Source organism: Furipterus horrens, unplaced genomic scaffold (assembly GCF_987537825.1).
Source record: "Furipterus horrens unplaced genomic scaffold, mFurHor1.1.pri manual_scaffold_6, whole genome shotgun sequence".
Lineage (NCBI taxonomy): Eukaryota > Metazoa > Chordata > Mammalia > Chiroptera > Furipteridae > Furipterus > Furipterus horrens.
This window is the reverse complement of record NW_028327176.1, coordinates 97,454,285-97,467,912: the sequence shown is the minus strand read 5'-3', so window position 1 is coordinate 97,467,912 and position 13,628 is coordinate 97,454,285. Positions and strand designations below refer to the sequence as shown.

Below are 13,628 nucleotides of genomic sequence, written 5' to 3'. Positions count from 1 at the left end.
ACCAACTGGCTCAAGGGCAAGATGCAGGTGTTTTCTCAGTATCACAAACCAGCTCTGCAGTTAGGGATAGAGGCCAGGAAGCAACTTTCCCTTTTGCCTTAAGTCACCAGTCTTCTAGTAAGGATTCTTGAACCCAAGGGTAGAGATATCTTCCTGAGTCTCCCCACTTCAGTTTTCCTAGTCTTGCCCTGTTGGAACTGCTACCAACGTTATCTGTGCTTGTTCCCTACCCTGAATATCCATTTTAAACTCCCTCCCAGAGACCTGCATTCCTTACTCTGGTGATTGTGGGTGGTATGCTGCTTTCCTAGGTTAAGTGAGAGATTGTGCTGTGCTAGAGCAGGGATGAGAACGCCCTGCCCAGCACCACCGCCCTCTAGGCTCTTGGATCCCCCAGGCTCTGCTTCACAGGCCAGTTGCAGGTTTTGGTACTTTGGAAATGTAACTTTCTGCTCTCATAATTTTATTTTATTAAATTAAATTGCTGCAGTAGGCTTGGTCCTGTGCTTTGGTTAACAAGTACATGCTTTATAGAGGGGACTGAAACTAGTGTTAACATGGTAGGTAGTTCTCTAGTCAGTTTGTGACTTCAACTGCTCCATTAGCTTTTGATGTTTCATATAACCTGTACTCAGAGACAGAGCAGTTAAGGAAACTCAAAAGGCAGCCTTCTGCTTTATAAGTGATAGCGAAACTATATAAAACTGCATCTTCTTTATTTTGCATACTTTTAATTTCAGAACAAAATTAAAAAAACAATACACAACAAATCCAAGCCTGATACCAACTATGAGAAGGGAAGGCTTGAGACCCTTGTAACCTGCCTTAGGCAAAGACAGGAGAGAAAAAGAAGAAAAAAAACCCACTGAACAGCAGAGGAACTCGGGGGGTCTAGGGCCACTCGGGGCTGCTGGGGGAGCCATGAAGACACTACACAGGACAGACAGAAGGTCTGCAGGTAGAAACTCCTAATCTACTTCTTCCATGCGAGAAGCATCCTCATCACCCTCAAGGGGGGGGATCTCATCAGGAACAGCAGCACTGGGTTCTTCTGCTGTCACTTCATCTTCATCAATGCCTAAAAATGGAAAAGAATATCACGAGATTTGACCCAAGTCATACCTGTCCCCGCAAGACCAGTTTCCCAACTCCTTGTCACAGTCAGGTAATGGGTGCTCACCTAGGCCCAGCTTGATCATGCGATAGATGCGGTTGGAGTGGGTCTGGGGATCCTCAAGTGAGAAGCCAGAAGAGAGCAGGGCAGTTTCAAACAACAACACCACAAGATCCTTGACAGCCTTGTCATTCTTGTCTGCCTCTGCCTTCTGTCGTAGAGTCTCCACAATGGGGTGGTCAGGGTTGATCTCCAGGTGCTTTTTGGCCATCATGTAGCCCATTGTAGAGTTATCACGAAGTGCCTGGGCTTTCATGATACGCTCCATATTAGCTGTCCAGCCGTAGGTGCTAGTCACAATACAGCAGGGCGAAGACACAAGCCTATTGGAGATTGTCACCTATGGACAGTCACAAAAACCTTAGGTTTATATTAAACCAGATTACTACTTAAAGGTAAAAGGGTATTTTAAGTTCTGTTCTCAAAAGCCTAGCCTTTGCCAAATGTTAACTGTATTTTTGTTTAAATATTTTATTTTTAGAGAGGAGAAGGGAGAGAGGGAAACATTAATGTGTGTGGTTGCCTCTTCGCACATCCCCAATTGGGGACCTGGCCTGCAACCCAGGCATGTGCCCTGACTGGGAATCAAACCGGCGACCCTTTGTTTTGCAAGCCAGCACTGAATCCACTAAGCCACACCGGCCAGGGCCCTTTGCCGAATTTTATAGATATGGCAACCTTAAACCTGCCTGCTGAGAGAGCAGGCCAGATAGCTCTAAATTAAGTTGCTTAAAACCACTAATTGTATAACACCACAAGATTCTAAGGGAAACAGCCCTGAAGGCATCTGTTACAAAGGTCAATCCCAGAATGCTTACCTTCTCAACCTTCTTATCCAAGATCTCTTTCATGAGTTTGCAGAGGTTCTCAAACTTGGCCTTGCTCTCTTCCATTTTCTTCTTCTCCTCTTCATCCTCAGGTAGCTCCAGACCCTCCTTGGTAACCGAGACCAAGCTCTTCCCATCAAACTCCTTGAGCTGCTGTACACAGTACTCATCGATAGGCTCCGTCATATATACTACCTCAAAGCCCCGCTTCCGCACTCGCTCCACAAAAGCAGAGTTGGCAACTTGCTCTTTGCTCTCACCTGTAGGGTTATTATTGAATGTGACTCAAGAGACCAAAGAGCTTCATACCACCAGTTCGCAGGCATCCCTGAACGTCCCCCACTAATCCCTACACCTCTAAGGAGACGCTTTAAATCAGACCCAGGCTCCAACGCACCAGTGATGTAATAGATGGACTTCTGGGTCTCCTTCATGCGAGAAACATATTCTGAGAGAGAAGTCATTTCATCTCCAGACTGGGAAGTGTGATAGCGCAGAAGCTCAGAAAGGCGTCGCCGATTAGTCGAGTCCTCATGGATTCCAAGCTTTAAAAATGGAAAGAAAAACACCAATCTCACTTGGAAATAACCTCTTGCCCTCTATTATGAATAAAAAAAAAAAAAAAATCTATTGTAATGATAAAGAAAGTAAGCATCTGCTGCCTCCTTACCTTTAGGTTTTTAGAGAATGCCTCATAGAATTTCTTATAGTTCTCCTTGTCTTCTGCCAGCTCAGAGAAAAGCTCAAGGCACTTCTTAACAATGTTTTTACGAATGACCTTCAAGATTTTGCTCTGCTGGAGCATTTCTCGGGAGATGTTCAGGGGCAGATCCTCAGAGTCCACCACACCGCGGATGAAATCTACAATCACACATGGAAGAAAGCTCAGTTTAAAATATAAAAAGGTAGATGAGGTGGGTCATCTAGATTTAGAATACATTTTTTCACTGAAGCTTCACTTGCTATGTCGCAGAAAATCCTTACTTAAGATAAAGACTTCCGTCCCCCAGAGAACACTGATCTCATAGAATGTTACCCAACTAATAAATACACTAGGCCAAGAGGATACTCACTGAGATACTCTGGTATCAACTCATCACAGCTGTCCATGATAAATACACGGCGGACATACAGTTTGATGTTGTTCTTCTTCTTCTTGTTCTCAAAGAGGTCAAAGGGGGCCCGACGGGGAATGAATAGCAATGCCCTGAATTCCAACTGACCTTCTACAGAGAAGTGCTGAAATTCAAGATAAGCCAATACATACAAGGTTAAACATAGCTTTTGGACCCAACACCAAATTATCAAACTGTTTGGAACAAAGACCTTCCCTAAACACTAGAGTAAGCACTCAACAGGGCAGCTATTGTGAAAATTAATCCCTAATATCCTAAATGAATCTAGAATGCTACAAGCTATATATAACCCTTCGGTCAATAAGAAGTCAAATCTGAACCCAGGATGTTTAAGACTACCATAAAGAGACACAAACTGAAGTCGCTGGGAAGGATGTCATTCCTCCACCCTGAAAGAGTCACAAGTAAATTCATGTGGCTCCATGGCATTTACAGTTCCCAGCTACCAACCAGTTGGGCAAGTTCCATTTGTCTAATACCAGCGACGCCCTTCTACCTGCTCCTCCCCATTGAGCCACCACACAAGGGTTTCTCACCTTGACCGCCAAGTGGTCTTCCCAGTCATTGGTAAGGCTCTTATAGAACTCTCCATACTCCTCCTGGGTGATGTCATCAGGGTTTCTGGTCCAAATGGGCTTGGTCTTGTTCAGTTCTTCATGATCAATGTATTTCTCCTTAATCTTCTTTGTTTTCTTTTTCTTATCCTTAGCACTATCATCCTCCTCATCTGAGCCCACGTCTTCAATCTTGGGCTTCTCCTCATCATCTTTATCTTCCTCTTCTTTCTCCCCTTTCTCCTCCTCTGCTTCATCATCACTGATTTCTTTCTCTCGTTCCTTCTCCAACTACAATTACCAAAAACAATAGTTTTGGAGTACAGAACACCAGGGACAGGAAAAAAAAAAAAAAAAAAAGACCATGCAATTCTCCAGAGAAGCAAACATCATTCATTTGAGGGCTTCCAGTCCATACTCACATAAAGGGTTATGGGATAACCTATGAACTGTGAGTGCTTCTTCACCACTTCTTTGACCCGCCTCTCCTCCAAGTACTCCGTCTGGTCTTCTTTGAGGTGAAGGATCACTTTGGTACCCCGGCCAATGGGCTCACCTTAAAAAAAAAAAAAAAAAAAAAAAAGGCAATCACAATGGAGCATATGGGAATGAAACTAAATGCAGAACCGTGGTGAAAGGTAATTGCTTTACAGGTAAGATACTCAAGATGTCTATTTCAGGTTTCCCAGAATTCAAACCCCGATACCTACACAGGAAGCCAGCCTACCATGGTCAGCTCGCACAGTGAAGGAACCCCCAGCAGAAGACTCCCAGGCATACTGCTCATCATCATTGTGCTTTGTGATCACTACTACTTTCTCTGCCACCAGGTAGGCAGAATAAAAGCCAACACCAAACTGTCCAATCATGGAAATGTCTGCACCGGCCTGCCAAAAAAAGTCAGTTTTGAAAAAAATAGCAAGTCAAAGAACATGGATAAATATGAATGGTGTGTGCCTAGCTGAAATACCATATATATACCTGAAGAGCCTCCATAAACGCTTTTGTGCCAGACTTGGCAATGGTTCCCAGATTATTTACAAGATCAGCTTTGGTCATGCCAATGCCTGTGTCTACCAGAGTCAAGGTGCGTTCCTGGGGGTTAGGGATGATGTCAATTTTCAGCTCTTTACCACTGTCCAACTTAGAAGGGTCAGTCAGGCTCTCATAGCGTATCTTGTCCAAGGCCTAAAAACACAAATTATAATTTGTACAACTCTGCTTTCTTAAAGCCCACCTCTTCATCCAAAAAAGAAAAAAAAATTTTTTTTTTTTGCTATTTACTCCCAAATAACCTCAAATCTGATAACCCCTTAACTTGAGGTTTAAGAACCCCAAACAGTTGCCCACAATACCCCATCTATCCACATAGAGCAAGTCAAATCTTCCTGGAATGCCAGGTTTGTCCCCCCTTCAATAGTAGACCCCACAAACTACCAAAAAATAAAAACCACCACCACCCGTGAAGACTCCCAAAGCACTCACATCAGAAGCATTACTAATCAACTCCCGAAGGAAAATTTCCTTGTTAGAGTAGAAGGTGTTGATGATGAGAGACATGAGCTGGGCAATTTCTGCCTGGAAGGCGAAAGTCTCCACCTCCTCCTCTCCATGGTGCACTTCCTCAGGCATCTAAAATAACAATCAAGAATTACAAAGGAACACTACGACCTGAATTTAATACTGAAGTTTATCCCAATCATAATGAAGACATGCAAAAATTTAGTTCAAAGTGCACTGAGCTGGGTACTATCCATTTCCAAGAGATTATAAAAAGCCTTTTCTTCAAAAACTTCAGGCTGTAACCTTAGCCGGAAACCAACTGAGTGGGGAAGAAAGATAACATGTTCTTCAACAAAATACAAGGTCAGGTTTTTTGGAAGCCAAACTAATCTAAGTGGTCTATGGACCAAAAAGCTTCACCATCACCTGCCAGCTTCTTAGAAATGCAGAATAGCGACCCCAACCCACATTATCTCGACTAAGAATCCCAGATAATCCACAAAAATATTTAAAGGTAGAAATCACTAACTACATTTCTATTTCTTTGGTACCAAGTGTGGGGGGACGACCCAAGGTCACTAGTTTTACGTTAAACTGCAATGATCTGAACGTGCTCCCCCATTAGCCAGGTGTTGCCTCATCCGGTAGGGGAGGATAACCTGAGATATCGGTGGCATACCAGCCCGGGGGTCTCTTAAAACAAAGAACCAATGGAGCAAAAAGCTCAATCCTGACCCTTCAGCACACGTGACTTAGAAAGTATAGGGCTAAACCAAACACAACTAAGATGGTGGCCTTGGTCCGTCAGGCCGACCCTCCTCACAGAAGGACAACCGTCAGCCAGAAAACACGCGAGGAGGGGGCGCCACCGCGCAGCCTCCCTGCGTCCCAGCATCCGGGCTCCTGGGCGGGGCGCTGGGCTCCAGAAGCTTCCAGAACAATCTCAGCTGGGGGGAGGGGGAAGGAACCCATGAATGATATTGTCGTGCCTGCCCCCTCCCCTCCTCCACCTCCAACCAGGCTACCGGGAATATTTGGAAAAAGAACGGTGGGCCAGTTAAGGTCTAAAGCGTTCCTAGCCAGAGGGCCTCACATTTGAAAAACACGTCCTATACAGAGAGATGGCAAAATCAGGCCAATACCAGATTGTGCTGACTCACACCGCCAGCGCACACCCACCACCCACCGCTCCTGCGGACCCTCCAGCCACCCGTAGCCCCGTCCGGAAATGAAGGGGCTAAGATGGCAGCGTTCCAGGCAGGCGCGGCCACCACGTGTAACTGCCCACTAGCCCAAGCCCACTCCGCGGCCCACCTCGGCCAGGGTTAGTCATTTGGGGGAAACCCCACCGCCTAAGCGCATTAGTAGAAGCAAGCTACAACCGAGAGCCCACTTCCACACCCCCCGCCTGAAGAAAGGCCATCCGGCACAACAAAATCTGCGCTTTGAAGAGACAAAAACAACTCGAAAGGACCCTAAGACAAAAGCCTGAAGAAGAGGCCTGTGGCCTTACCTTCACTTCTTCAGGCTGAAGAGACGCAAGTCTTAGAGAACTGGGTCAGTTTTCAGCTCACACACCTTAAATCAGCGTGCGCAAGGTTGACTCGAGAGAGAGGCTGTGAGCACGCAGCCGCTCTATATAAGGCGAAGCACACCCAGCTGCCCGCCCACGGATCCATCCGCCTTAAAGGAGGGTGTCTGTCGGCCTCGCACCTGCCGCCTCCCGCCCACCTTGACGTAATGGCCCAGATAGGGAACTAGGCAGTGAAGGGGGAGGGGGGTGGGGTGGGGGTGGGGGGGCAGCTCGGCCTTACTCCTTGCATTCGTTTATGTAGTTCTGTCTCCGCACTTCCAAGGCCTGACCCCCAGAACTAGGAACTGGGAATGCTCAGATGACATAACGGTGGACCTATAAGGGAGGATCTCACTGACGACCCTAAACACCTGTGGGTCAGGCGCCTCCACCTATGAGTCCTAGCCTCGGGGGACACCTGAAAACGGGGAGTGGGAGGCGGCCAGTTAGTCTGACCTTCTCTCCCAGGCTCGACTTCCTTCCTAGAATCTGCCCTACATATTTCGACTCCCTACTCCGCAATAAGGGTAAGGGTTTTTTTGTTTGTTTTTACCCCACGGGAACGGTGCGGAATCCCAGCTGCAACTAGCGGCAGCCCCCTTATCCCGGCCCTCTGGCGGGCTGGAGGGAGGGCGTGGCTTCGTCTTAGGGGCGGTGTGCAGCGGGCCAGGGCTCGCGGGTTAGGGGATGGGGGTGGACTCTTTTTCTGCTTGCGGCGGAAGGAGCAACAGCGGCGGTACTGCGATTACTTCCAGTAGTTTCCAAGCCCGACTGGGAGCTTCTGCTCCCGCCCAGCCGGCCCCGCCCGCCCCCTTCCCCAAGGCTCCTCCCTGCCCGCTGCGGCGGCTCCGCCCCACCACAGTTCTCCCAGGGTACCGGCGGCGATTGTGGGTCCCCAACTCCTTGCACTCTAGGAAGCCACCGGCGGGACCCTCTTCGCCACCCGCCGCGCCTAGCAAACTTGGCACTGCCTCGGGGATGGGATGGAGCCTAAAGGTAATGAATGATTGACCCCTCCCTCTCCCCCATCAATCACACTGCGCCCGGCTCCCCCTTCAGCGAGCCGAGAAGGCGCTTGGGGTCGCTAGCGGAGGAACCCTCCCCAGTCTCTGCAGCCGCCCACGTGTGTGGAACGCAGAGAAAGGCAGCCTTGCTACAGGAGCGCACAGCTGCTTTTCAGTCTGGTTTCTTTCTTTTCGCCCTCTTCTCTTTATGCAGCTGCCGAGGATGTCTGGCAGGGCCTCTTGGAGGCGCATGAAGAGGCGGGCTATAGAGCGCCCGCTCGGAGCACCAGTACCAAGGTGTTTTCTTCGGCTGTGGCGCCGAGGCCTCCTGCGGTGCGCCTGCCCAGCGAGCTGCAAGACGCCGTGCTCCTCCAGGTTCTGCCATTTTGGGTACCCTCCAGCTGACAAGCTGTCCTTGCCGTTCCAAGGTCTCATCTTGGAAGCCAACGGGACACTCAGCCCCTCCACGAGAGAATGGCCACTCCCTGGTCTGTAGTATTTATCAAACTTCCTTCCTGGCTCACTTTGTCCAACCCTGCAATGCTGAGAAGGGGTTCCCCCTACCACCACCCGCAGTCCTTCACTAGCCTTGGTGCCCAGTCTTCCTTTCTTAATATTTTCTTTGTTCCTGTGTTGAATTTCAAAGAACAAAGGACCCTTGCTTTTCTTGCCCCACACTCCATACCTCATCACCCCTGCTGCCTCCGCCTCAATTTCATCCCTCCTTTCTCATATACTCCCCTTCATTATGGTCTGTGAGAAGCCTGAGGCTGGGAGATGTCAACGAGAATGGGAGGAGGCCTGATGCTGCTGCCAGGAAGGCCCCAAGTTGCTCTGTTCCTGATCGAAATCTCAAACTAGGAACATAATCCCTCTCTGGCAGAAGGGACGTAGTTTATTAAGAATCTGTCCCGAAATTCACACAGAGAGTTCACAATATCTCACAGCCTGTGAAGAGGTAAAAGTGAGTCTGCACATTTTATGGACTGGGAAAGAAAGGCTTCAGTGACTACGCCAGGGTGGGTCAGCTCAGAGCCTTTGCTACACTAACTCCTTTGCTTCCTGCTCCAGAAATGCAGTGGAAATGCCCTTCCCCCTCTCAGGACCCAAGTCCAAAGCAGAGCAGGAATCACTCCTATGGATCAGTGTCAGGACCAGAGACTCCTCTGGTTTCCTAATGGAAAAACCTTAAATCTTGCACCAGCACAGACATTTTACCTTCTCTCTGGAAGCCTTTCAGGATGACTTCTATTCACTGACACTCACTGAGCCCCCACTGTGAGCCTCCACACCTGGGGATGCAGAGATGCATAAGAAGGACAAGGAGCCCTGACTGGTGTGGCTCAGTTGGTGGGGTGTCTTCCTGCTAAGCAAAAGGTCCCCGGTTCAGGACAACTGTAATAGCATAAACAATAAAGCATATTAAAAATTTTTTAAAAATTAAGAAAAGGTCCCTGGTTCACTTCCCCGTCAGGGCACATGTCTGGATTGTGGGTTCAGTCCCTGGTCAGGGCACTTGTGAGAGGCAACAGATTGATGTTTCTCACATCAATGTTTTTCACCCTCTCTTTCTCCCTTCCACTCTCTAAAAATGAATAATAAAATTTTTTTTTTTTTTTTTTTTTTAAGGACAGGGAGTCCTCAGGCTACTGGGGGCTACAGCAGGCCACGTGTGAGTCACAGCAGTGTGGGAGAAGATAGGCAACTTTCCAGCGCAGCCTGGGGAAGGGAGCGGGCTTAGGGCTATGGCTAGTCAGGCCATGGTATAAAAAGCATGGCAATTCACAGCCCTGACAAAGGGACTATAGTCCCGGAACTTTTGAGGAAGGCAGGAGGAGCTGAAAGTGACCCTGCAGACGGGTCAAGTCACAGAGAGCCACCCATGCCATGCTAAGAAGTTCCAACCCTAACTTAGGGTGGGAGAAGCCACTGAAGGCTATTAAAGATGGCTTAAAACCCTCCAATTCTCCAGAAGCCTATTCCCAGCAGCACTTGAAATGCTTGATGTTCCCAAGATACCCATTATTCCTGACCAGGCCTCAAAGACCCAGCCCAACCTTTTGCTATACTGGAGAGCAGCCAGATGAAGCCAGACAAACTATGGCCTATAGCTGATAGGCCTGTTGCTTGCCTTTGTATGGCCTGTGGGTAAGAATGTTTTTTTATATATTTTTTAATGTTTGGGAAAAACTTTTAAGGTAATATTTTGGCGTTGATTAAGTATGAAATTTGAATTGATGTTCATGAAGTTTCACTGAAACAGGCACAAACTTTGTTTACATGTCTGTGACTGCTTTCATGCTGTAATTTCATGGTTGATAGTTGTGACAGAGACCCTATAGCTTGCAAAGTCTAAAATATTTAGTCTTACCTATTTCAGAAAAGGTTTGCAGACCACTGATCTAGCTATAGCGAGGTGAGGTCTTGGAGGGAGCATAGAGACTCAGCCTGGGTGGAGGCCTCCTGCTGCTGTTCAGACAGAGTTTTCCTAGTTGGGGGTCAGGGAGGCAACAGGGGGAAGCACTGGGAAGTCAGGGATTATATAATCATGGGGAGTAGCTCTGGATCTTTTAACGCCTGGAACAAGCAGCCTCCCGAGCTCAGCTCCTGCCAGATGTGCCCTGTCAGTTCTGGTTCTTCCCAGTTCCATGGGGCTTACACCTCTTGAATTCTACAGGGAATATCCTGAACTAACATTCTTACAAGCCAATAAATAGACTTGACGTTCATATACATAGAACAGTTAAGCAGGTCTGCATGACCAGCGTGGGCTCCATTCCTTTGCCTCAGTTTCCACATTCTTCTGGGACATGAGGAGTCTCTTGCACAACTTTTGCTCACTTTATTATTAATTTTTCAATGCTATGGCAAATGGAAATTTTCCTTCAGTTTCTGTTTTCCAAAGAGGGAAAGCAATTGAATTTGCTTATTGATCTTGCAACTTGATGAACTACCTTCTTTTTTAAAGATTTTGTTTATTTATTTTTAGAGAGAGGGAAAGAGACAGAGAAACATCAGCGCATTGCCTCGCAGGCCCCCAACCTGGGACCTGACTTGCAACTCAGGCATGTGCCTTGACCCGGGAATCGAACCTGGGATCTTTCAGTTGGCAGGATTAATGCCCACCTCACTGAGCCACACCAGTTCATGCAGTAAACTACCTTCGTAATTATTTTCCTTTTTAACATTTTTTTAAAGTATATTTTATTGATTATGTTGTTACAGTTGTCCCAATTTCTTTTCCCTTTGCTCCCCTCTTCCAAGGACCCTCCTTCCCTCCAGCAGTCCCACCCCCCTTATTTCATGTCCATGAATCGTGCATATAAGTTATTTGGCTTCACACTTTCCTATATTATTAACTGCCCCCATTTATTTTGTACCAAACAGTTATGCTTCTTAGTCCCTGCACCATTTCCCCATTTCTCCCCCTTCCCCTCCCAGCTGATAACCATGCAAGTGATCCCCACACCTATGATTCTGTTCCTGTTCTGGTTGTTTGCTTAGTTTGTTTTTGTTTTTATTTTTTAAATTCAGTTGTTGATAATTGTGAGTTGTCATTTAAAAATTTTTTTGAACAGATTTTTATATAATTTTTAGAGAGGGAAAGAGAGACAGAAACATTGATTGGTTGATCCTCTCGCATGCACCCCATCCTCTCACACGCACTCCCACCAAGGACCAGGTCAGCAATGCAGGCATGTGTCCTGACTGGGAATCAAACCGGTGACTCTTTGCTTTGTGGGAGGACACTCAACCAACTGAGCCATGCCAGTCAGGGCTCAATTCTTAATTTGTCTGTCAGTTTTTGGTGTTTTCTAGGTACAACCCATCTACCATCTGAGAACAATGACAGTTTCATTCCTCCCTTTCTATTCCTTGTATTTCTTATTTTTTGTTATATTGTGCCAGCTAGGACCTGCAGAACAATGATGAGTGGAAACAATAATTCTAGGTATTCCTGTCTCATTTCTGATCAGAAAAGGAAAGCTTCCAACACTTCATCATTGAGCATAATATTTACTCTTTTCTATTCCTAACTTGTTATAATTTTAATCTGAATAGGTATCAAAATTATTTTCTGCATCTACTGAGATTATCATTTAAAATTTTCTTTATTTATGTTTAACTCATAAGTGACTTATTAATAGTGGACTGAAATAATCTATTTCTTTAAATAGATTGTAGAACTCACTTATAAAACTGCCTGAGTCTATTGTTTTCTGTATGAAAACATTTAAACTAAGGACTCAAATTTTTTTTTTTTTTTTTTAGTTTAGGTGCATTACATGCATGACATGACATGTTTTTTCTTAAAAACAATGCCTCTGCTCCAAATAAATCAAGGTCAAATTAAATGAAGAGCTCAAGTCCCATTTGTCCTAGTCCTGCTATGTGGCTGAAGAGCAGCAGCTGGTTATGATGACAGGTGGTAGATCCAAATTCCCAAGTTTATTAACGTTTTTCCATCTCTAAACCATGCTTAAAGAAAATCATATATGGGCCACATTGTCCTCACAGTAATCCAGCAGAGGAACCATGCCATCTGGATTTATGTTTTCACCAATAAGGAATTGGTAGTTTTTGCAATTAGAAAGGATGTGCTTAATTTGTTCTGCAGCCTCTGTCATAATAGGGTTTACTCTTTCTGGTCTCTGTTCTTCAAGTTTCCCTTTGATTGATTTCATGTAACTTTAATGTACACAACTTCTTTTGTGAAGTTGGTCTCCTGCAAATGATGGTTCCTGACAATATCATAACCAGTGATTACTGTGCTTTCATATCTTCGCCCTTAGTGACCTTCAGCAGAGGAATTTCCACAATAAGTGAGTCATCAATGTTACCCTCTGTCCTACTGACCATCTTCCCCTCTACCTCCAGGCACAGACCATCTGTGACCTCCTGGATCTTGTAGATATCAAAGAACATCTCGTTCGTGGCTGGTGAGGTCCTGGTAATGGTTGTGGTGGCAGCTGGGAGGAGACTGCAGCAGCGCTGGCTTATTAGGAGCCTGCTGCAGCCAGCATGGTGCCGCTGGAGCAGTGCTTGGTGTGGGGGGCGATGGGGAGCAGGTGGAAAAGCTCATGTTTTTAAAGTCAATTTTATTTAATAATTTTTCTGGATGTTTCTTGAAAGCTTTAAATATTATGGCATACTATTTTTACTGTCTTTTTTATCTCTGTTCTATCTGAAGGATGTCTCATTTTTTATTCCTAAAATTGTTTTTCATGTCTTATCCCTTTTTTGAGACATCTCACCAGAGATTTGCCTATTTTATTTATATTGAGCTTCGTATCTGTTTTCTGCTTCTCTACTTTTTTTGTACTTTCTTATTTTTCAGTTACAGTTGACATACAATATTATGTTAGTTTCAGGTGAACAATATAGTGATTATACATTTATATAACTTAGAAAGTGATTACCTGATAAATCTAGTACCCACCTGACACCATACATAGTTATTACAGTATTATTGACTGAATTCCCTGTGCTGTACTTTACATCCCTATGACTCTTTTTCATAATGGCAATCTGCACATCTTAATTCTTTCCCCTTTCTCACCCATTCCCCCAAGCCCTCTCCTCCCTAGCAGCCATCAAAACATTCTTTGTATCTATGAATTTGTTTCTGTTTCATTTTTTTATTCTACATATAAGTGAAATCATTGTGTTATTTGTCTTTTTCCGCTTAGCATAATACCCTCTAGGTCCATCTGTGTTGTCGCAGATGGCAATATTTCATTCTTTTTTATAGCTGAGTAATAATTCCTTTGTATATAGGTACAATATCTTCTTATCCATTTGTCTGTCAGTGGACACTGAGGTTGCTTCCATACTTAGCTATTGTAAATAATGCTGC

The 13,628-nt window shown here is 45.6% G+C and overlaps 1 protein-coding gene and 1 pseudogene across 1 annotated transcript; both read right to left on the bottom strand.

Annotated features, from left to right (window-relative positions):
- Positions 1 to 699: 699 nt before the first annotated feature.
- On the bottom strand, positions 700 to 5,323 carry HSP90AB1 (heat shock protein 90 alpha family class B member 1). Its single transcript, XM_090282507.1, has 11 exons — positions 5,177 to 5,323; positions 4,673 to 4,879; positions 4,419 to 4,578; positions 4,114 to 4,247; positions 3,674 to 3,982; positions 3,075 to 3,240; positions 2,672 to 2,862; positions 2,399 to 2,546; positions 1,993 to 2,261; positions 1,181 to 1,514; positions 700 to 1,078 (listed from the first exon to the last, which is right to left on the bottom strand). Exons 1-11 carry the CDS (start codon positions 5,321 to 5,323, stop codon positions 969 to 971), a joined length of 2,175 nt encoding a protein of 724 aa, XP_090138633.1. The 3' UTR covers positions 700 to 968.
- A 6,900-nt stretch (positions 5,324 to 12,223) lies between these two features.
- Positions 12,224 to 12,706, bottom strand: LOC150007068 (translationally-controlled tumor protein-like; annotated as a pseudogene).
- Between the last annotated feature and the right edge of the window lie 922 nt (positions 12,707 to 13,628).